The sequence below is a fragment of the Gymnodraco acuticeps genome, unplaced genomic scaffold, assembly GCF_902827175.1.
Source record: "Gymnodraco acuticeps unplaced genomic scaffold, fGymAcu1.1, whole genome shotgun sequence".
Classification (NCBI taxonomy): domain Eukaryota; kingdom Metazoa; phylum Chordata; class Actinopteri; order Perciformes; family Bathydraconidae; genus Gymnodraco; species Gymnodraco acuticeps.
In genome coordinates this window covers 33014-58832 of record NW_022989986.1, presented here as the reverse complement: position 1 = coordinate 58832, position 25819 = coordinate 33014, and the positions used below count along the sequence as shown (strand labels likewise).

The 25819-nt window shown below is 42.6% G+C and overlaps 1 protein-coding gene across 1 annotated transcript; it reads left to right on the top strand.

Annotated features, from left to right (window-relative positions):
- Nucleotides 1–332: 332 nt before the first annotated feature.
- Nucleotides 333–22644, top strand: ankrd27 (ankyrin repeat domain 27 (VPS9 domain); the record flags this gene model as incomplete). Its single annotated transcript, XM_034212804.1, is given in 19 exon segments — nucleotides 333–425; nucleotides 747–868; nucleotides 3037–3119; nucleotides 3574–3689; nucleotides 5793–5885; nucleotides 6255–6452; nucleotides 8405–8461; nucleotides 9017–9133; nucleotides 9521–9565; nucleotides 9657–9773; nucleotides 14027–14162; nucleotides 14165–14220; nucleotides 17859–17978; nucleotides 18845–18943; nucleotides 18945–19019; nucleotides 19804–19897; nucleotides 20116–20194; nucleotides 20283–20334; nucleotides 21556–22644. Coding segments are annotated over 19 exon segments (2571 nt in total), but the record flags the coding sequence as incomplete, so codon positions are not given.
- Between the last annotated feature and the right edge of the window lie 3175 nt (nucleotides 22645–25819).

The following is a 25819-nucleotide window of genomic DNA, read 5'->3' as shown; positions in this document are numbered from 1 at the left end:
ACTCTTTAAAGCAGCTGCTAGTTATGGGTACTTTCTACTGAAGTACATTTCAAAGCCTCTTTACTTTGACTTGAGTAAAGAAGTTTAGTCAGTACTTCTACTTTCACCAGAGTATTTTTAAACATGAGTATCTGTACTTCTACTTGAGGAAAGGATGTGTACTTTTGCCATCTCTGCTCACACTGAGGAGCTACGGGGGCAAATAAGGGACATTTTTATTTATGTTTGACCCTTCTGTGTTTCCGTACGGAGCAGGACTTTTATTCCATTCGTCCCACAGTGTTTTTTCACAGCATGTAACAAAATCTCGTCCATGTCTTTTGTCCCTTCAGGGCTCCGGTCCGCTGAACGATAAGACGTTGTTCAAAGAGAGGATTAGTCTTCTGTCTCAGAGCGCCGCCACGCCCATCCACTGTCTGTTTGAGGTGAGCCGCTAACTCCCAGCATGCATCAGTGTCCCAATCACATATTCAGAAAATAAAGGGCGGGACTAATCGTCTTTAGGGCTGAATATGAAGGTTTATTCTTCCTTAATGGCTCCCAGGAAGTAGCTGCTTTTCAACATATTTTACACATTTGTTATGAAAACCGCCATTTATATCCATCTTATACTTAAACATATTATAACAGTCATTTGTTAATATTTTTGACATATTTCTATGATGCTCTTCACACATTTATTGGATACCTACGGTGACCGACAGGTGTAAAATGCATTACAACGGTGTGTGTGTGTGTTTTTACAGCACATAGCCAATGGAGATGAGGTGGAGGTGAAGCGTCTGCTGAGTGAAGGAGAGAACAACGAGGACGTCAGGATGTGTCACCCCCTCTGCTCCTGTGACCTCTGTGACCTCCAGGTGTCCGGGTCAGTACACACACACACACACACACACACACACACACACACACACACACACACACACACACACACACACACACACACACACACACACACACACACACACACACACACACACACACACACACACACACCTTATCAGACCTCCAGGTGTGAAGGCCTTTAAACAAACAAAGTGCAGGACCTCAATCAGAAAACCCAAGAGTCAACCACACACACACACACACACACACACACACACACACACACACACACACACACACACACACACACACACACACACACACACACACACACACATCATCATCATCGGCGGTCACTCGTAGTCGAGTATGACTGTCCTCCTTCTTGGTCCTTGTGGGTCTTCAGGTGGGCATAGAGGCCGATTCTGGACCCGATTATTCGTGTGCAATGTGGACATGGGAATGTAGTGGTGGAGGGTTTGGGTTGGACCTGTGTGGTGGTTGCTCTCTCCTTCCTCAGTCTGCGCTTGTCTTGTGCAGCATGGCAGAGGTCATCATTGTATAGTGCAGTACCCTCACGGACAAGGTTTCTCCAGGTCGCCCTGTCTGTCGCCATGTCTTCCCAAGCTTTTAGGTCTATGTGGCACTTCTTTAGGTTTGTTTTTATGTTATCTTTGTACCTCTTCTTCTAGCCTCCAGGGGCCCGTTTCCCTTTAGCAGGCTTGGAATAAAGGACTTGTTTTGGGAGGCGAGAGTCAGGCATGCGGACAACATGGCCAGTCCATCTGAGCTGGTTTTGGGCAATGGTGGCAGTGATGGTGGGAATGTCAGCCTCCTCCAGGACGCTGGTGTTAGTGCGCCGATCCTCCAGCTAATCCTGAGGATTTTTCGGAGGGATCTCTGATGGTATGCCTCAAGTGTCTTTAAGTGCCTGCTGTATGTGGTCCAGGCCTCTGATCCATACAGAAGAGTGGGGAGCACCACAGCTTTATAGACCAAGATGTTGGTCTTTGCTTGGAGGTCACGGTTCTCAAAGACTCTCTTCCTTAGCCTTGAGAAAGCCCCACTGGCACAGCTGAGGCGATGGTGTATTTCATCATCAATAACAGCTTTTGATGATAGGAGGCTGCCAAGGTATGGGAAGTGGTCCACATGTTCCAGTCTGATGTTGTCAATGGAGATGTTTGGGGGTAGGACAGGCGTCCTGCTGTTTGGTGGTGGTTGGTGGAGGATTTGGGTCTTTTTTATGTTGATGGCTAGACCAAGCTGTTTGTATGCTTTCGCAAAGGCTGACACACACACACACACACACACTTATACACAGAAGAAATAACATGTAGTAATGAAGCTGCTTTAAGAGTCACAGGTTCATTATTAGGGTACGAGACAAACTGCTACTCAATTCCCCTTTCTCACACTTTTTGTCGTTGTTGCATCATAACTGCAGAACACGCTCGCTCTTTCACTTCCAATATGAACACACACACACACACACACACACACACACACACACACACACACACACACACACACACACACACACACACACACACACACACAGAGAGATTTTAGTGCTCAGAGTCCTTTTCTCAAAGATCTGCAGATAAATACACCGATCAATTATTAATTTATGACGTTTTCAAATATATATTATTTAAGTCATGTAACTTAGACCACCTGTTAGTTTCAGGGATCTGAATGGATATATTTTACTATTCATTTCTAGATATTGTTGGGAGAAGTTTCACATATTTTTACTGATATTATTTGGATTTCTTTCCTGACATTTTTCAAATTGTTCTAATATTTATTTGGGGCTTTGTCAGATATTTTCCTACCATTTAGTTTTTTACATATTCACTTATTAACTACAATATTTTTCCTTATGATGATATTTTTGATATATTTAAAATACTTTTTTGATATTAATTTGCACAAAGTTTGCTAAAAATCGGATATTTTTCACATATTTATCGGAAAATTATTATATAATTTTCAGAATTTTTTTACACATTTATTTCATATTATATTATAATTGTATATATTTTTCACATCTTCTTTGGAAAATGTTCACTTACATGTTTCACATAATCATAATCATTTTCCCATATATTTTGCACACTTTAACAAAACATTTTTGTACATATCTTAGCAGTTAGCCTATGATGCATTAACCTCTAGTAACCTTTGTTTGATGACTTCCTGTCGCAGGCGGTTGAACGACCCGTCCATCGTCACGCCGTTCTCCAGAGACGACCGAGGTTACACTCCGCTGCACGTCGCCGCCATCTACGGTGAACACACACACACACACACACACACACACACACACACACACACACACACACACACACACACACACACACACACACACACACACACACACGGGTACGTCTATGAAAAGCGCTATATAAATACAATTTATTATTATTATTATTAATATGACATCCTTTAACAAAAAAATTATTATACGTGTGTGTGTGTGTGTGTGTGTGTGTGTGTGTGTGTGTGTGTGTGTGTGTGTGTGTGTGTGTGTGTGTGTGTGTGTGTGTGTGTGTGTGTGTGTGTGTGTGTGTGTGTGTGTGTGTGTGTGTGTGTGTGTGTGTGTGTGTGTGTGTGTGTGTGTGTGTGTGTGTGTGTGTGTGTGTGTGTGTGTGTGTGTGTGTGTGTGTGTGTGTGTGTGTGTGTGTGTGTGTGTGTGTGTGTGTGTGTGTGTGTGTGTGTGTGTGTGTGTGTGTGTGTGTTTAGGTCAGGCCCGCCTGATCGACTTGCTGGTGTGTAAAGGAGCGGCGGTGAACGCCACGGACTACCATGCCCTCACTCCACTGCACCTGGCCTGCCAGAAGGGGTACCAGGGAGTCACGGTGAACACACACACACATACATCCAAGCATGCACACACACACTCACACTCCTACGCCCGTGCATTTGACTGTACATAAGATAATTTAAAGCAACTTATAGTTAAAACTGATGAACTGATAATGTGTAAGGTACATTTATTTATAAAGCACATTGTCAGACACAGAGGCAATTCAAAGTGCTTTACATCAACATTTAAACTTTAAGAAGAAGACAACAGAAAGGAACACAATAAATAAACACAATGGAATAACACATTCATAAAAACCATGCATAAAAGAGATACAGAATAGTTTTAAAAACAACATTATAAATACAGTAGGTGCTTAACCCTTGTGTGGTGTTCGGGTCAAATTGACCCGATTTCCATTTTCAATGAATAAAAAAATATATAAGGATATTTTTGTTCAACCTGAAACTCAATGGCCGGCGCTTATTTATAGTGAAGGACATGTGGAATTGTTTTTATTTTTTTCCACTTATGAAAAAATGCCCACCCGCATTTATGTCCTTCATAAGAGGTTCGGGTCAATCTGACCCGGATACAATACCAGGACAGACAGACAGAGAGAAACACACACACACACACACACACACACACACACACACACACACACACACACACACACACACACACACACACACACCACACACACCCACACATAATCGTATGCATAGAGAAGCTGTTTGATCGTGTTTTCCCTTGATCTTTACCCTTTGTAGTGTGTAGTACACAGAACTATCCTAGAACATTATAAACATTTTAGATCTTCCAGAAATGTATAAACATTTTACATTTTCTCGCACTGTCCCCCCTCGCACCTGCACGCCGGAGGAGGGACTAAACAGAGACATACCCTCAGTGTAGTAACAGTGTAGTGCAGAACTACAATTATCTACCAACAAAATGGCCAAAAGATATTCTGCTCAGAGCCTTGGAGCTAATACTGGATGAGAGTGAGTGGAATGCTTTAGAGGAACACGGTGAAGTGGGACAGGAAGACATTTCTGAAGATGAGGATAATGTGGAGGTAAACTCAGAATTTGACAGCAAATTGGAAGATGAACTTGACTCAGAGCCAGCTGCTGGAAGACCCCCACAGCCAGCCGCAAGAAGACCCCCACAGTCAGCTGCTGGAAGACCCCCACAGCCAGCCGCAAGAAGACCCCCACAGTCAGCTTCTGGAAGACCCCCACAGTCAGCTTCTGGAAGACCCCCACAGTCAGCTTCTGGAAGACCCCCACAGCCAGCTGTGAGGTCTGTGGACCCTCAAAGGACTCCAAGACACAGACTACATGCAACAACTGCAACAAGTACATCTGTGCTATACACAGGAAGAAGTTCTGCACATCATGTGTTTCCTAAACGGACCTGCATTGATCACATCATGTGTTTCCTAAACGGACCTGCATTGATCACATGATGTTCTGTCACTTCATCAATATATTTTTCTGATATACTGTATTTTATGAATAGTGACTGTTAATTGTTTTTATTTGCTTTGTGTTTTTATCTGTTCTATGTCATTTATATGGATGTTTCATTCTCTCTATATTTCACAGCCAAATACTTTAGGATGTGGTTCTTGTTTTCCAATTGCTGCTAAATGGCTTTACTTCCTTCAGGGCTTTGATTATTATATGACAGATTAAAAATAATAAACATTAATGAAAAAATGTTTCATTTACATTTGTCCTAGAAAAGCATGAGCAAAATGTAAACCTAGTTTTTATTAGTGTATTTTTTTTAACTTAAATTTTTATCACAAAAAACGATGGACACTTCCATTGTTACATTTGATCTAGCAAAGAGTATTTTCAAAAACTAATCATATATTTCATTTATATTGTTGGGGAATGAGTTAAAGACTATATATATATATAGTCAACATTACCAAAGGGTGCGAAATGTGAACATAACACAAGGGTTAAGTAAGTTAAAAGACTTCTGGGTAATGTTGTTAGCCTCGATTTAAAACAACTCAGCGTTGGTGAAGACCTCAGGTTTTCTGGAAGTTTGTAAACAATGTGTCTCTGGCTGATCAGATAGTCGACATTCCCTGAGGATAAAACGTTGATATTAATGTTGTGTTTTGTGTCTGTAGCTGCTGCTGCTGCACTATCAAGCCAACACTGACGCTCAGGACAACAACGGAAACACACCGCTGCACCTCGCCTGCATGTACGGCCACGAAGACGTGAGTAAACACTCCATTTGTTGTTGTTGTTGTTGTTGTTAAGAGGATTTCAGCCACGACCCTCCTATGTTTTTTTTCATCTATGAATGAATTATTTTAATATTTTTGTATGTATTATTATGTTATTAAAACTATTATTTATTTTATTGATTCATTATTTTTCAACCCTCAATTATGAAGTATATTGTTATTTATTTATTAAATGCAAATAGTATCTCGCACAGATTTAAACATCATCTTTTAAAATATAAAAAAAATTCTGATTCTCAATTTATTTACGCTTTCCAACGTTCTTTTTTTTACTTGTCTGTTAGCTTGTGCTGTTTTTCTCTACTCTAATAGACCATGTTGTGTGCGTGTGTGTGTCAGTGTGTGAAGGCGATGGTTTACTACGATGTGCAGAAGTGCCGCCTGGAGCTTCAGAACGATAAAGGCGACACGGCGCTGCACATCGCGGCGCGTTGGGGCTACGAGGGGATCATCGTGGTGCTGCTGGAGAACAGAGCCAACACCGACGTCTTCAACAAGAGCCGAGACACCCCGCTGCACTGCGCTCTCAACTCCAAGGTCAGGAGAAACGTCTTTATTGGATGCTGAGATGTTGTATTTCTGTGTTGGACCCTGAAGGCAGCATCCCTGGTCCAATGGGACACTGTGATTTTTAATGATTGCAGAAAATAACCTCTGTGTCAAACAAACGTTTATGATACTTTTCAGCAGGATAATCTCCAGATATTAACACCACTTTATGATTTCTGAAGTAAAAAGCTAACGTTGGGCTATAAATGAACTACAGCACGGTCACATGACTTCACGTCACCACCGCTAAGCTAAAGGAGGCTAATGTTGGGCTATAAAGGAACTACAGCACGGTCACATGACTTCACGTCACCACCGCTAAGCTAAAGGTGGCTAATGTTGGGCTATAAAGGAACTACAGCACGGTCACATGACTTCACGTCACCACCGCTAAGCTAAAGGCGGCTAATGTTGGGCTATAAAGGAACTACAGCACGGTCACATGACTTCACGTCACCACCGCTAAGCTAAAGGTGGCTAACGTTGGGCTATAAAGGAACTACAGCACGATCACATGACTTCACGTCACCACCGCTAAGCTAAAGGAGGCTAATGTTGCGCTATAAAGGAACTACAGCACGGTCACATGACTTCACATCACCACCGCTAAGCTAAATGTGGCTAATGTTGGGCTATAAAGGAACTACAGCACGGTCACATGACTTCACGTCACCACCGCTAAGCTAAAGGTGGCTAATGTTGGGCTATAAAGGAACTACAGCACGGTCACATGACTTCACGTCACCACCGCTAAGCTAAAGGAGGCTAATGTTGCGCTATAAAGGAACTACAGCACGGTCACATGACTTCACGTCACCACCGCTAAGCTAAAGGTGGCTAATGTTGGGCTATAAAGGAACTACAGCACGGTCACATGACTTCACGTCACCACCGCTAAGCTAAAGGTGGCTAATGTTCAGCAGTACTGACATATTTTATGTTGTAGGACAAAAATCTCTTTAGCTTGTGTTAATTAACCACAGACCTTATTTCAGGATAACAACCAAAACCACTTTCTAAAACCATTGACTTCCAGACTATGGAACAGAAAGTGCTAACATGCTGACTCATTCCCAGGTTTAAAGACTTATGAGGGTATTCAAAATAAAATAAAGGAACAGTCTAACGCTCTGTAATACACACATGTAATAAACAAACAAAATACATGTTTTATTTATATGCGCTCATCACGTTAAACAGGGAACTAATATATATATTATACATCCTGAGAAATGTAAAGATATTAGTAATCCAGGATGAAACCCTCTTTATTCGTCACATATGAACACACAGCACAGCACACACAGTGAAAGTGAAAGTACCAGTTCACTCTCCATATTAAGGTCTGTTTGGGGACTTGAACCGGTGACCCGTCCCAAGTCCCTACAGACTGAGCCACTGCCGGACATATATGCGGACACAATAGACGGTTTCATTCATGTGCTCTTAACTCAAAGGTCAGCAATTTTTTTTTTTTTTAATGTCATCTAAAAATCAATAAAAAAAAATTTTTTGTCGGATGTGAAGCTGAAAACATACTCTTTAAAACTTCTAGGTGAGTTTAGCTTTGATGGAAATGGGATCTGACCCACAGAGAGATTTAATACGAGCTGCTGCAGACATCAAAGGAAAAAAGAAATCAGAGAGAGTTCACTTTATCCAATCCGACATGTTTTCATGTTTCAGAGCCTTGATGTTTCGTGTGTGTGTGTGTGTGTGTGTGTGTGTGTGTGTGTGTGTGTGTGTGTGTGTGTGTGTGTGTGTGTGTGTGTGTGTGTGTGTGTGTGTGTGTGTGTGTGTGTGTGTGTGTGTGTGTGTGTGTGTGTGTGTGTGTGTGGTGTGTGTGTGTGTGTGTGTGTGTGTGTGTGTGTGTGTGTGTGTGTGTGTGTGTGTGTGTGTGTGTGTGTGTGTGTGTGTGTGTGTGTGTTCTCTTCTTGTAGATCCTGGTGTTGCTGCAGTCGACTCGGAGCGCTCTACGCAGCAGCAGCGGAGTCGATGTGAGTTTATTAATCTCTAGAACCAAATCCTCCACGGGGATAATGTAGTTTTTATTAAGGCTACTTTATTTAATTAGCATATTTCAGACACAAAGGCAATTCAAAGTGCTTTACGAAGGCAGAAACACATCATCAAAAAATAACTGAAGTGAACAAAAACACAATTCATAAAACAGTTAAAAAACGTGTTGTGAAATGGTGAATACAGATAATGCTGCAAGAACGGCTAACATGACCTCTGGAGGAGCATCAAAGAGTGTTCAGCCTCGTTTCAAAAGAACCCAGCATGGTTAGGTCGGCGTTAGATTCTCAGGAGGTTGTTCCAGATCTGCGGAGCAAAGAAACTAAAAGCTGCCTCATAGAATTGGTGTTTGTATTGTGGTTTCAGTCCATTTCCAGTTGAAAGAAGAATGTTAAAGTCTATCCTTTGAGTTATTGGAGCCAGTGCAGAGCTCTTAGAAGCTAGAACACTCTTTAAATGTTGCTTCAAAAAGGGGAAAAACGTGTGTTGATCTGTGTGTCCTCGTATATATTGATATATCCTCGTCTCCTCAGTCTCCCAGTCGCTCTCCTCTGGCTTCAGACTGCAGCAGCCGCCGATCCTCCGCCTCCAGCGAGTCCTCTCTGAACTCTGAAGTCAAACCGGACGGAGTCAGGGTCCGACACCGAGAGGTAACACAACGTAACACAATGTCACACAATGTAACACAACGTAACATAATGTAACACAACGTCACACAATGTCACACAATGTAACACAACGTAACATAATGTAACACAACGTAACACACCCACAAACTACAGGAAGATCCTTTAAACTGCCAAGAGAGACTTTCTTATCTCAGAAACAACAGGAGGTCCTGGTTGAAGAGGGGTTACGCATTACATACATCCCAAGTTAATGCACATACAATACATAAAGACAACCCAAAGCAAAGAGTAAAAGAGGAGATACACTAAACCAGCTAAAAACTCCCTCTGAAGGGAACTTTGGGATGTTAGCCTTTGCAGACCATTTACATGCACACAAATCTGACTGTGTGTGTGTGTTATTGACAGGTGGAGAAGCTGCTGCGTGCCATAGCAGACGGCGATGTGGAGATGGTGAGAAGTTAAAGCATTTTCTGCTTCTGAACATCCACATCTGGAAGAGTGGTCTCATTAATAACTGCTGTTTTCGTGTGTTTGTGTTAAGGTGCGTTACTTGTTGGAGTGGATGGAAGAGGAAGAGGATGATGAAGAGGATCTTCGGTCAGAGGTTCTGCTTTGCCATCCGCTGTGTCAGTGTCCAAACTGCGCTCCCACTCAGAAGGTAAGAGACCAACTCTGATGTGTTATACCTACGAACTACATCACGGTCACATGACTTCACGTCACCACCGCTAAGCTAAAGGTGGCTAATGTTGGGCTATAAAGGAACTACAGCACGGTCACATGACTTCACGTCACCACCGCTAAGCTAAAGGTGGCTAATGTTGGGCTATAAAGGAACTACAGCACGGTCACATGACTTCACATCACCACCGCTAAGCTAAAGGCTGCTAATGTTGGGCTATAAAGGAACTACAGCACGGTCACATGACTTCACGTCACCACCGCTAAGCTAAAGGCTGCTAATGTTGGGCTATAAAGGAACTACAGCACGGTCACATGACTTCACGTCACCACCGCTAAGCTAAAGGTGGCTAATGTTGGGCTATAAAGGAACTACAGCACGGTCACATGACTTCACGTCACCAACCGCTAAGCTAAAGGCTGCTAATGTTGGGCTATAAAGGAACTACAGCACGGTCACATGACTTCACGTCACCACCGCTAAGCTAAAGGTGGCTAATGTTGGGCTATAAAGGAACTACAGCACGGTCACATGACTTCACGTCACCACCGCTAAGCTAAAGGTGGCTAATGTTGGGCTATAAAGGAACTACAGCACGGTCACATGACTTCACGTCACCACTGCTAAGCTAAAGGTGGCTAATGTTGGGCTATAAAGGAACTACAGCACGGTCACATGACTTCACGTCTCCACTGCTAAGCTAAAGGTGGCTAATGTTGGGCTATAAAGGAACTACAGCACGGTCACATGACTTCACGTCACCACCGCTAAGCTAAAGGTGGCTAATGTTGGGCTATAAAGGAACTACAGCACGGTCACATGACTTCACGTCTCCACTGCTAAGCTAAAGGTGGCTAATGTTGGGCTATAAAGGAACTACAGCACGGTCACATGACTTCACGTCTCCACCGCTAAGCTAAAGGTGGCTAATGTTGGGCTATATACAGGGCTGCCAACATTTGAGTTCAGCTTGGAGTGAGAATTTTGTTTTGGTGAACCGAAAAAAGAAACGTTCATGTGTACAAACTAGGGTTTCCCATTAATGTACCAGGTGCTACATACACAGTGTACCCGCGACTCTTACAATCAAGTGCTATTTTATAAGTGGGGGGGGGGGGGGGGGGTCCTCACCTCCTCTAGGGGGATCCGGGGGCATGCTCCCCCTGGAAGATTTTTTTTTAAATATTGAAATTAAATTCATCAACATGGTGCTCTTTGAGAGCAAAATGAATTTATGGATACATCTCTCAACACCCATGTGAAACAGAACTGTACACATATTTTCTTTTTCTTTATGGATATTTTACAAATCACTAATCATTTAAACTGTATTCTTGTTTTACTGTCATATAGTATTATCTGTTTTTCATTTATTCTCATAAATGGTGACCAAAACATTTGAGACCCACTGAGATAACTAGACTAAAGTATCTAAACAGAGAGTCCCTTACCTCACTGAGCTGTAGTTATCTCTCTCAGTCTGACAGGAGAGAGCTCTCCCTTTCCTTGTTTAAGAAACAGCTACTAATATCCGTTAGCGCAGCTAGCTAGCCAGATGCTAACAACAACAATGCAAATAGTGAGTTTGGTAGAAATATACTGTATAATAGTAAAGTTATTTAAGATGATGCCATATTTATTGAAGATTTGACATTATAAATATTCCCCAAAATTATTCAAAAGCATATTCTTCCAAACTCCTTACTGTAGTATGACACACATGAGACTATTGATGTGTGTGGTGAGTTTGGTAGTAATAAGCTGTATAATAGTGATTGAATATTGTATTCTCTTTTTTTGGAGTTGCACTTTGCAGACGGTCCCTGAGCACTCGTTTCTTCTCCGGCTGCAGATAGAGACCGATGTAATGTGTCCAGCTCGGAGGACGGCGCGTATTGGCTTTTTTAATCAAAATGTGATTGTAGTTCGTTGTCAACCTTACCACGGTACTTAGTGTTGTGGAAATATTTTCCAAGGCCCATAACTTTGACCCAGTGTATCAGTTCAAACTGTCCTGACTGAGCACAGGCACCTGTAACCTTGGCTGCTGGGCTCTCAGTGTTTTGTCTCCCTGTTCCTGCCTGTTGGCGTCAGCTGATAGAGGTGTTATCATTCTATCTTGTTATGCAGCATGTTGATGATGCTCTCTGAACTAGCTAAATACATGGGTCTGGGGTAGAGTTCTTCAGAATTGACGTGGCAACTCTACCGTGGAGTCAGAACCTCTGACTCTTGGATTTGTGATGTGAATCCTCCGGCCGTTAACTCCAAATAAACCATCATGTGTTTGACATCAAAGCTACTGCTCTTACCGTGTCTCCTTCCTGAGTCGGTGACTCCCACTGCATAGCTACACAGAAGTTTCCTCTACACTTAGGAGACGTACTTTGTGTCTGAACAACGTTTTGATCATGAGTTATTGATCCGTGAAATCAGAATCCCCCAATATCGTTCCAACTTTACCGAACGAAGCCAGAAGACCGTCTCATGTCGTAGAACACTCAGTTTGCTGTTCCTTCACTTTATTTTTATATTTATATACATTTATTTTGGACGAAAAAAAGGCATGTGTGGCGTGAGTGCGTGAGATATGGGTTAATTGTGTGACTCTCACGCTCAATGCGTGAGTGTTGGCAGCCCTGCTATAAAGGAACTACAGCACGGTCACATGACTTCACGTCACCACAGCTAAGCTAAAGGTGGCTAATGTTGGGCTATAAACAGGGTTGCCAACCGTATTTGAGCGAAAAGGGGCGTGTCCCGTACGGGACTTTGTTTGTCCCGGACTCCCGTGTAAAGGGAAAAATAAAAAATATGTTTCTGTTTGCGCGCAATGCAGTGTGTCTGGCTGCGTGCCTGTGTGTTTGTGCGCTGTATGCGAAGGGCGCTAGGACCGCTCAGTTGACAGGGCAGGGACAATGCTCGCACGTGTGTGTGAGAGAGTCAGTCAGCTGATTGATGGGAAAATGCTGGGAAAATGGTTGGTTGAAGGATAACATTAAGTCTAATAATGATGTACCGTGCATGTTCACATCATGTATACTTTGCATTACTTAATACCATTTTTCAAATATTTTATTTTTTTAACATTTTGGACAAAATAGCCAATTGTACATCGAGGTGCCCAGATGTCCCGAGTGCCCACCTATCCGATTTGAACATGCTGATGGACAATGTGATGTAGTAGCCTAATGCAGGTGTAAGACCATTGTGTTTGTATTGTGTTATAGGTATGCATCGTTTTCTATGCATTTTGACGGTTTTGGGGGGTTTGACCCCTCGAACCCTAGGGGGCTGGCTCCCCCAAAATAATTAAATAACATAATCCTAACCTAACCCTAACCATAACACCGAAATAAAGAAACAAAAAAAAGTAACTAAATGCGCCAGAAACCCGAAAATCTTGCCCGCGGGGGACACGTGTCCCGTTTCTCCATTTCTGGAAGTTGGCAACCTTAGCTATAAAGGAACTACAGCACGGTCACATGACTTCACGTCACTGTGTTCGTTGTGATGGAAACTTTCTGAAGCAATGGAGACGAGACTCGACACGAGGAGAGCAGGAACTTTGATGGCAAACACTGATGGTTTATTTGGAGCTTTGGCCGGATAATTCACAAGATATGAGCTGAGCCACGAGGTGACTCAGCTGCTGCCAAACCAATTCTGAAGATCTCTACCCCAGACCCATGTCTTTAGCCAGTTCTGAGAGAAGAATCAACATGCTGCATAACGAGATAAACCATAACACCTTTATCAGCTGACGCCAACAGGCAGGAACAGGGAGACGAAACACAGAGAGCAGCCAGAGGTCACAGGCCTGTGCTCAGTGAGTACAGACTGATAAACTGGGTCAAAGGTGGGGGGCCTAGGAAAATATTTCTCCAACATTCGTCTCTGTGTGTTCTTATAATAGAAACATGCATTTCCAAGCATTTGGACTACCTATGTTGCAAATGCATTATCTTTTCAATTTACACACTATTGCACGTCTGTCCGTCCTGGGAGAGGGATCCCTCCTCTGTTGCTCTCCCTGAGGTTTCTCCCATGTTCCCTTTAAACTGTGGGGTTTCTTTGGGGGTGTTTCCCTGTCTGATGTGAGGGTCTAAGGACAGAGGGTGTCATATTGTCATACTGATATTCTTTACAAATTGGAAAGTCCACTGAGACAAATGTAACATGTGTGATATTGGGCTATATAAATAAACATCGATTGATTGTGTCCTCAGCTCTCGGTGCTGCAGGCCGGCTCTCTGGGGGTGAACAGCTGTAACGTGGACGGCTTCTCTCCTCTTCACGTCGCTGCGCTGCACGGACACGCACCGCTGCTCGCTCTGCTGATCCGACACGGAGCCAACGTCAACGCCAGAACAACCACAGCGCCACGCCGCTGCACCTGGCCGTCCAGAACAGCCACGTCCAGGTAGGAGGACGCAGAAAACCAGGGCTCCAAATGTCGTTTTTTAATGCTGGGTTAGACAGTTCGTCAAAGGGGGCCTCGGGATTATATTTTGAGAAAACCCACACCTGTGTAATAATCAGTGCAGTAGTTGATAAGTACCTTTGCTCTAGTACTGTACTGAAGTTACCCTCCTGTGTCATGCTCCCTGATAATAATACAGAAGTGAGTCAACAGCAACCCTGATGTGTATCAAGTTTCTGTCTCAGCAGGAGAAGTGTGCTGCGTTTATTCAGCCTCTCACTGGCACCATCTTACGGCAGAAAGACATCAGTGCAATACAAATAAAATGCATTTAATACCTTTTATTTTCTCTGATGACAAAATAATGAATAATAATAATTAAAATTAAATAATAATAATTAAGAATAATGATTATAATAATTGAAACAATTATAATAATGATTAGGATCATTTAAAATATATTTATAATAAACATAACAATTATAATAGTACCGTTATTTTCATGGCATGTAAAGACCCTTTAAACCAGGGGTGCCCAACCTTTTTTGAACCGAGAGCTACTTTTAAAGTTGCCAGTCTGCCGAGATCTACCAGTCCAAATAGAGAGACGTAGCCATTACTGACAGCCTACTACCAGGTAAATACACACTTCTACTTGTATACAACTGACCTTTGTACGATGAATACTTCATAAAATACTGCAGATCCTTTATCTCACCTCTTTCTAATCTACACACATACAAGTATTTAACTGAAGTTACACAACAGTGTTGTTGATACAGAGTTGGAGTTTATTCACACGTCACTACAGTGGGTAATGTTTTCAAGAAGCATTGAACAGTGCTGCCACATATGACACAGGAAAACAAGAAAAGACTCTGAACCCTTTCTTTGCCATTATATAAAAATAGTGTTGCTACTGTAAGAGAATATTTTAATCTGAGCTTGATTATAGAGTTTCTTATCTTTCCTTAGAATCTGTGATATTGCAAACATGCTTTGTATTAAAGTCAAAGCTCCTCTCTGTAAGTTGAGGTCACAGGTCAAAAGCTTCTCCCTCTTTCCTGTGGGGGAAGGGTTCCTGCCTCCATGCATTTTGCGAGACAGATTATTGTCTCACATCTGCTATTGATTAGGTAAAACGCGGGCTTCTGTAGCTCCGCCTCTTCTCATGTTGATGCGTGCTGTGTCTTCTTTGTGTCAGAGATGGCTTGGTAGACCACAGGGATGTGTGAAACGAAGTAATCTCCCCGGCTGTATTAATGTACTCTTAAATAAACTCTCAGTGCTGTGGCTAAAAGACGATCCAGACTCCTTCATTCCACCTCAACATTGCAACACAGAAGTTTTCTTCACAGCTACAAAAGTATAAATGAGGCTTACTAATAAGACAACTGAGATCTGAAGCTGCTCAGGAATCTGCTGCCAAAGTGCAATAAAAAAGACAACATTAATAGAATCAAACCCTTTTTTGTTGCATTTTAGTCGAGTATAAAAAGAAATGCCTTTAAAAATAGGATGCAAGCAACTCTAGTTTCTTAACCTGAATTGATAATAGACTATAATCAATTTAAGTTTGCATTCTTATACCATTTTGTACAATAATTATAATGACTAAGTTCAATCAAACTAAAACTCACAGCTAATTAATAACGGTATCTAACTTGAGTTTTTATTATATCAAAAACCTGTTGAAATGCTACTGTTATTGTTGTTGTTTACTGTCCCCAAAAGCGCGTCGGCAGCCTCCAGGGGCCTATACTACGAACTGAAGCTGGTTCAACATAACCTGGATATGTTTGAGTTAGCCGGTTGGCCTAATATCCAAAACATACACGCTCTCGCTAAGCGGTCCTACGACACGGGTTATCAAGTGGATCGCTCAAGCCAGCCGTGTCCTATCTAGTTAGGTGCACGTTCACATGAAAGGGGTGGTCTTTGGAGCATTCGACCAATCACAAACATGGAGAAGCGTACTGACAGCGCAGCGTCATACTTCCTGAATGAAAAGTCAACTATAATATTAGACATATGAAGAAGTTAAACTTTAAACATCCGTGACTTAAACACTTTATCCAGGATCAAAGCCACAGAGCTGCACCTGCAAGGTGAACACAGCTGGGAACAGAACAAGTGTTTGAATGCGTACATTAACAGGTTTATGATATCACTGCCCCGTCTAAGACACCATCTGACTTTAATTACATTTGACTCGAGTGTTTCCTCAACTTAATGTGTTGCTTAAAATAATACTTCTGCATACAGTATGTGACACTGTGAGTGTTGCACGACTCAGATCAGGAAATATATGATACATTATGATGTGATATGAATGATAATGGGACACATCGACGTCTGCACTCACAGTGCCGCGGACTGTAGGCAACGTAATGTTACTTTGATCCGGTTACTTATGTTGTGGCAGATATTTAATTAAGCTTTCTTAACATAATAGTATAATTATAATAGTCAGATTGCTCTGAAGATGGGAGGTGATGTTATTCATTTTCACGTTCACACAGTCGGTGATTTTGGCTGGCTGTCTTTCCTGCAACGGCAGTTTAAACTGTATTTCTTCCTCCGCACACTGAGCTCTGATTGGTCAGCAGGCGTGGTGCTTTCGCTGAGTTGATCTCTTATCTTGGAACCTATCCTGCATCGGAGCACAGACTTAGGTTCCAGGATAAGTCACCATGGAGATCTAGCCCGCTAAAAAGAGAACCAGCTTCGTAGGACCGGAAAGCCGGAGTTTTCCCTGAATTTAGCCGGCTAAGCGAAAATCCTGCTTCGTAGTATACCCCCCTGGAATGCTTCTTTCACAACTTCGCCGTCTTTGAAAGACTTCATGTGTTTCTCAAGAACGTGACTGACACGATAAGATGCTCTGGTAGCAGCCTTGCTCTTGTTGTTGGGCCTGGTGGAAATGGACTGCTGTGCATTTAGCTGTCCTTTCAGGCCCCTCCCCTTTTCGAGCGTAGGGCAGAATTAGGAGGGAATTCCGTCTCGTAGCGTTTGTGCACTGTTTTGAAATGCCGCTCCTAAATTACCCTTCTTCGATAAAGCCACGCTCGCATTGCAGATGAGACAGATGGACTTTGAATTGGAATAGATACAAAAATAATCATCCTCCCACTCGGAGTGAAAATGATATATTTTGGGCTCTTTTGCTTCTGCCATAATTGCGGTCTTGTGTGTGCGGACTGTCACTCCTGTTGACACGGACAACGTCAGCGAAATAGTGCCCACTGCCCACCAGCCACGCCCCGACACATGGGGTCACGCCGGCCAATCACAAAGCTTTGATGCGTTCAAGTGCATTATTCTGCCACAGGAAGATTATGTTATAGGACATTAACGATAAAACAGAATATTGTTGTTCTATTTTTAGACACATCTCGCGATCGACTGGGAATCTCCCCGCGATCAACCGGTCGATCGCGATCGACTGGTTGGGCACCCCTGGTTTACATGAACAAGTAAAAAATACCATAGAGAGAGAAATAAGCTTTTTGTCTGCATTAAAAAATATATATATATTTTATCGCGTACATATTTCGGTTCATTTTATGTCCAGTTGTTTACAGTTTCATTGTGTTTTGTTTTTTAGTCTTTCTGAAATGTGCGACTTCCTGTTTCAGGTGATGAGGTTCCTGTTGGAGTGCAACGCCAAACTGAACAAGAAGGATCACTATGGAAACACGCCGCTCATCCAGGCCTGTCTGTGTGGGAACCTGGAGACCGCCAGCACCTTGTTACAGGTACACACAGATTTTTATTTATGTACATCTTTCACATCTTTTTTCATTAAGTCTTCAGACATTTTTTCCACATTTTAGACGTAATTTTCTAAAGTTTTTTTCGGGTATCGTCAGACTTTATTTGCTGTTGGCTAGCTTAATCTGCAGAGGAACACACTCTGAACGCACCTGAACACGCACCTGAACTTACTCTGAACGCACCTGAACACACTCTGAAGAGAAACCAGATGGAAGACACACACACACTCTGAACGCACCTAAACACACTGAACACACTCCACAGGAGAGACACCAGACGGAAGACACAAACACACACACACTCTGAACACACTCTGAACACACTCTGAACACACTCCACAGGAGAGACACCAGACGGAAGACACAAACACACACACTCTAAACACACCTGAACTAAATAAATAAACTTTGATTTGATTTGAACACACCTGAACACTCCTGAACGCTCCTGAACACACACTGAACGCACCTGAATACACTCTTAACACACCTGAACACACTCCACAGAAGACACATCAGACAGAATACACACACACACACACACACACACACACACCTGACACACACACCTGACACACACAACGCACCTGAACGCAATCCACAGGAGAGAAACCAGACGGAAGACACACACTGAGAACTCTTGCATCACATTCCAGAAATCACTGTGTGTGTGTGTGTGTGTGTGTGTGTGTGTGTGTGTGTGTGTGTGTGTGTGTGTGTGTGTGTGTGTGTGTGTGTGTGTGTGTGTGTGTGTGTGTGTGTGTGTGTGTGTGTGTGTGTGTGTGTGTGTGTGTGTGTGTGTGTGTGTGTGTGTGTGTGTGTGTGTGTGTGTGTGTGTGTGTGTGCAGAGCGATGCGTTGGTGAACGTGGTGAACCAGCAGGGGAACACGGCGCTGCACGAGGCGGTGCGAGGGGGGCAGCAGGCGCTGGTGGAGCTGCTGCTGAGGGGGGGGGGCGGCGCCGGGCCTCAGGAACAAGAGGCAGAGGACAGCGCTGGAATGCGCCTACGAGCTGGGAGGCAAGGTGATGATACACACACGCACGCACGCACACACACACACACACACACACACACACACACACACACACACACAACACACTGTAGGGACATTAAAAACATTTTCCTGGTCTTTTTGAAGATTCTTCTGGTATTCTGGTATTTTTCCAACTTTAATTACTAATAGTTTGGAATTCTTTGCGAGTGTTTTCAGCACTCTTCTGCTGTTATTAAGGTCGTGCTCGTTGTAATTCCTTTTCTTTAAGATCATCACATGTTTGTTTTTTTCCTGTGTGCATTATTAAAATGTTGCCCTTTTGCACAAAGTTATGACATTTTTTCACATACATTTCACAGGTTTCTTTCACATATTTAGACTTTTATCGTACATTTTCCAAAATGTTTCAAATATTTATGCTACTTTTAGCTCAAATTTGTTTTTTACCTTTAATAAAATACACTCTAGGCTATGCTTATTTTATATATCTGAAATTCCCACTTCTTTTCAATCAAGCTGAAGACTTTTCTGTTTGCCTTTTTATTAAATCAAATATAACTATTGTATGATTCATATCTTATACCTGTCTTATTACTTCTTAACTTGGTTCTATTGACATTTTCTTGTTTTTTTGATAATATGAGGTTATTATCAGACAATAGAATGTTTGTCAGTCCGAAACACAAGGTTAATAACTTTAATATGATATAAATAGAGAAAACATCATAACAAAACATATTTGGTAATTAATTTTCAGCCCTGTAAAGATGTTTGTAACTTTCATCTAACTTTTTAACATCTTCCTCCTTCAGAACACGGAGATCCTGAGAGCTCTGCAGCAAGCGTCCGGACTTTCTCCCGACGCTGAGCCAATCAAACTCCTCTCTGTGCCCAAAGGCGCTCTGGGTAATTCATATCAGCATTGCTTTAGTAACGCCCAAAAGAAAATAACTTTCATTTTAAGCTTTGCACCAAAATGCTTACAACATACTGAATGTCTGATTTATTTCCAGCTTGTTAATAGAAGTATTTGAAATGTCTCTCCGTACATTTGTAGCCAAACTGTTTCATTTCAAGTCTGTTATTATTATTATTTAGGATTTAATTTCTCATTGTCTCTGCAGCTCATTCCTTCGTGCAGCGTCTGCGTCTTCATGATCACGCAAACGGCCGGAGACAGAAACTAGCTCAGTCCATCAGCAGGTAGCTCTAAAAGATCAGCTCTCAGATAATCCAAATATAAGAAATAAGATTGAGTTTGAGTCATTTTAATATTTCTGCTTTGATTCAGGATGAATCAGATGAAGAAAGGAACATCCAGGTGTTCACCGAACTTCAACCCGGTACATTTGAGTTTATTTTAACTGTTATAATCCCACACTACATGCCACACCAAAATGACTGGTTTCACGGGTAACAATGGAATGCATGGTATAGAGCGGTGCAGTGACGCATCCTAAAACCCTGCAGGAAGCTGCTGGTCCCCTCGACAAAAAAGCAACGGGATTTCTCCATAGGATTTGGAATATTGTAAATAAATAAGTTCTGTGGAAAACCAACCCGTTTGATAAATGCACGTTTTGTTCAGCCGGATAATCTCCACATGTCTACCCTACTTTTTTTTAATCATAAATCTAGTCCCCAGAAGCAAAATGCTAACGTGATGCTACAAAGGAACTACAGCCGAGTCCAGCAGCACGACTTCAACGTCACGCCGACTTCAGATCCATATTCAAACACACAGACTCTAAATGGAACGAGTTGAAGCGTTTGTTTGAACACTCTGCAGGAGGCAGGGACTTGCTTTCAAGCAGAACAGAAACTAACTTAGAGGAGTGTTCACGTGTTCGGCGTAATGACGTACAACGGCCTCCACGACTTCTGTAGTCCTATTCAGCCACTTGGTAACAACCATCGTTTTTCAGACACGTCAACTCTTCAGAAATCACCAGTGGGGTCACTGCTGATGATTTAATGTCGTAGAACAAAACGTGATCCGTCTCTTCAATGTGTCTCAACCACAGACCTTATTTCCAGATATTTTCCAAAATCCTATGGAGAGATCCCATTGGCTCTGAGACGAGGGAACAGGAAGTGGAGAAATGCTGACTCCCTTCCTGGTTTTAGGACTCATTCCTACACCACTCTATTGGCTATATAAAAAAGAAAATATAAGGAACATTAAAGATTTTCCTGGCTAAAAATGTTATTTCTAACCGTTTAAATCATTTATACAAAAGAGAAAATGGATAAACATGATTAATTTATTCTTGTCTCAACACAATCCAAATCTATACAATTTAAATAAATTTGAAAAGGCACACAGTTTGAGTTAAGATAATGAAAGTGCCTCTTATAGTCACTGTATTTCTGGTAGAAAATCACAGTTAAAACACACGTGGCCGACTAATAAAGCTAATAGCTGTTATTTAAACAATTGATTCCTTATGTTTCCAGATAACAAAATGTGTGCTTTTTCCACTGTGTTTTCCTCAATCTTTTTTGAACGTTTGATGCCCTCTTACTCCCGGTTTTCTGGTTTGATTTGGATTTTCCTTCCTCAGGAGAGTCCGGTGAGGAGGAGGCTGAGGAGGGGGGAGACCCTGGAGGTCAGCAGCCCCTCAGCGAGCCTCGATGGTGGGGCTCGGATCAGGGAGAGGCCCCTGGGTCGCTGGCACACCCTGGACTCAGGAGAACACACAGAGGAACACACACACACTCTGAACGCTCCAGAAGACACTCTGAACTCACCTGAACTCACTCTGAGCGCTCCTGAATACACTCAGAACGCTCCTGAACTCACTCTGAACGCTCCAGAACACACTCAGAACGCTCCTGAACACACTCTGAACGCTCCAGAACACACTCAGAACGCTCCTGAACACACTCTGAATGCTTCAGAACACACTCAGAACGCTCCTGAACACACTCTGAACGCACCTGAACACACTCATAACGCTCCTGAACACACTCAGAATGCTCCTGAACACACTCTGAACGCTCCAGAACACACTCTGAACGCTCCAGAACACACTCAGAACGCTCCTGAACACACTCTGAATGCTTCAGAACACACTCAGAACGCTCCTGAACACACTCTGAACGCTCCAGAACACACTCAGAACGCTCCTGAACACACTCTGAACGCTCCAGAACACACTCTGAATGCTTCAGAACACACTCAGAACGCACCTGAACACACTCTGAACGCTCCTGAACACACTCTGAACGCTCCAGAACACACTCAGAATGCTCCTGAACACACTCTGAATGCTTCAGAACACACTCAGAACGCTCCTGAACACACTCAGAACGCACCTGAACACACTCAGAACGCTCCTGAACACACTCTGACACACCTGAACACACTCAGACACACCTGAACACACTCAGAACGCTCCTGAACACCACTCTGAACGCTCCAGAACACACTCAGAACGCTCCTGAACACACTCAGAACGCTTCAGAACACACTCAGACCGCTCCTGAACACACTCAGAACGCTCCTGAGACACACTCAGAACGCTCCTGAACACACTCTGAACGCTTCAGAACACACTCTGAACGCTTCAGAACACACTCAGAATGCACCTGAACACACTCAGAACGTTCCAGAACACACTCAGAACGCTCCAGAACACACTCTGAACGCTTCAGAACACACTCAGACACACCTGAACACACTCAGACATTCCAGAACACACTCAGACACACCTGAACACACTCAGACACACCTGAACACACTCTGAACGCTTCAGAACACACTCAGAACGCTCCTGGACACACTCTGAACGCTCCTGAACACACTCCACAGGAGAGACACCAGACGGAAGACACACACACCGAGGACACTGACGTCTGCAGAGTCAGCAGTGAGAACTCTTCTGAAAACCCCCCTACAAACACTTCATCTGAACCCCTTCCCACACACACTTCATCTACACACACCTCATCTACTGAAGCCCCTCCTGCACACACTTCTTCTGAATCTCCTCTTACACACAACTCGTCTACAGACCCTCCTACACACACCTCATCTGAAAACCCTCCTACACACACCTCATCTGAAAACCCTCTTACACACACCTCATCTGAAAACCCTCCTACACACACCTCATCTGAAAACCCTCTTACACACACCTCATCTGAAAACCCCTCCTACACACACCTCATCTGAAAACCCTCCTACACACACCTCATCTGAAAACCCTCCTACACACACCTCATCTGAAAACCCTCCTACACACACCTCATCTGAAAACCCTCCTACACACACCTCATCTGAAAACCCTCCTACACACACCTCATCTGAAAACCCTCCTACACACACCTCATCTGAAAACCCTCTTACACACACCCCATCTAAAAACCCTCCTACATACACCTCATCTGAAAACCCTCCTACACACACCTCATCCGAACCTCTTCCTACACACACCTCATCTGAACCTCTTCCTACACACACCTCATCTCCAACACACACTGTATCTACACACACCTTATCTGAATCTCCTCCCTCACACACCTCAAACACTTCTCCTGACCCCACAGAGGATTCTCACCCCACCAGTCTCCACCCTCTAAATGGAGAGTTGGAGTCATGTGGCGACCAACGTCCGTCAGAAAAAGAGGGCGGGGCTTCCTGTCCCACCTCCATCCCGACCAATGGACGAGGAGAGTCAGGTCGTGAAGGTGGTGAATGAAAAGGAGGAGTAACCAGTCGTCTGGTTTCTCCTTCCCTCGATGTAAGACTGCAAAAGCCCTGAGAGGCAAACGAGGACATTTTTTTTTTCAATCCTGGTCTAAAGTTTTCTCTCCTGTGTTTATGACTTAAAAACAGGTGGAAATAAAAGTTTTTGCCAGGATTATCTCCTTAAAAATCTTCTTTAAATACTCAAAATAGTGCTTTATTAATTAAATGTAGTCTTATTAAAAATCGAAAATATATTATTATTTTTATTAATAATTGCTATTGTTTTGAAGAATTGCATAGCGATAATATTGCTTTATTTAATAATAATAATAATAATAAAGCATTATTTTACATTTTTAAAGCGCTTGTTGTAATACTAACGTTGGCCACCAGAGGCTCCAATTCTGCACACCAGCTGATTAACGCGGATTAAAATACATTTCTAGCCCAAATAAAGACAGGACAGTATTATAACTTGACTTGCAATAGCCTACCAGTATTTGGAGAAACTAAAACATCATAAATACTTTAATATTCAGAACGTAGCGTAGTGAGCGCACCTATCAACCTCTTGAGGCCAAAAACAGTATTACAACAACAAAGACCTAAACAAAAAAAATTATGAATCACCTTCCAAATCTTATTTTTCCTCTGGTTTTCAACATTTCTTTTAGATAAATGATCTTGGCAAAAGCTTTTCCTGGCAACAACTTTATTTGTAACCCTTTAAATCAGACATACATGAGAAAACGTATGGATCAGTCTTTAGAAAATGGATCGACACCCTTTTTTTTTCTGCTCATGCAGAGGCCAAAAACTAAAGCACACCAGTTTGAGATCAGAGGATGAAGCTGCTTCTTATAGTCGCTGTATCTCCGGTAGAAAACCACTGACTGCTTATGACTGTATTTTAACCCATTTGATTCCAACATGTTTGTGTAACTGATCCTGCATTCAAGTTTTTCAAGTTTCTGCAGAAATGCAATTGGATCTCGTTGGTCTTATCCACCAGTCGGGATAATAAGTCCTCCTCTCCCTCTTCCTCTCTTCTCTTGAGTTTGAAGCACTTTCTTGTCTCCACAAAATAAGAAAAAGGGATGGCAAACAGACATGAAAACGGTTTGCTTTAGAGTTCAGCCGTTAGCCTGTAGCTCTGTCAGGACTTTAGTGGGAAACACATGTAGTTTTACTTGAAATGTTTCAGTGTTCAAATGTTGATTTGAAGTTTGGTTTGTTTGTTATTTTTCCCCGTTTAACATCCAACTACTCCACTTGTATTTTTATTAGGATTATTTTAATTTATTTATGTCTTGTCTTGTGTTCAGAGAGGTAGATTTTTTTTCCTGAATGGCAAAAATGTGTGTTTTCTGCTCAGATATAGTTTAGGTTAAAGGATCACACTGCTGGTTTTTAATGTTTTATATCCCATTAAATACAATTATATATTTTTTTGCATCAATGCTAACTATTTATAAAATCATACTGAAATATTTTTGGGTTAATTCCCTTGTTTTACAATAAAATCTTACTTTGATGTTGAAACATGCTGCTGATTTCTTCATATAAATATCTTCATTTGTTTCACCAGGAACTCTGTCTGCAGCGTCAGCAGTGAGAACTCTTCTGAAACCCCACCCCCCCCCCACACACACACACTCACTTCATCTACTAAAGCCCCTCCTACACACACTCATCTACTAAAGCCCCTCCTACACACCACTTCATCTACTAAAGCCCCTCCTACACACACTTCATCTACTAAAGCCCCCTCCTACACACACTTCATCTACTAAAGCCCCTCCTACACACACTTCATCTACCTAAAGCCCCCTCCCACACCCACTTCATCTACTAAAGCCCCTCCACACCACACTTCATCTACTAAAGCCCCTCCCACACACACTTCATCTACTAAAGCCCCCTCCTACCACACACTTCATCTACTAAAGCCCCTCCACACCACACCCTTCAATCTACTAAAAGCCCCCTCCTACACACACTTCATCTACTAAAGCCCCTCCACACACACACTTCATCTACTAAAGCCCCTCCTACACACACTTCATCACTAAAGCCCCTCCTACAACACACTTCATCTACTAAAGCCCCCTCCCCACACACCCTTCATCATAAAG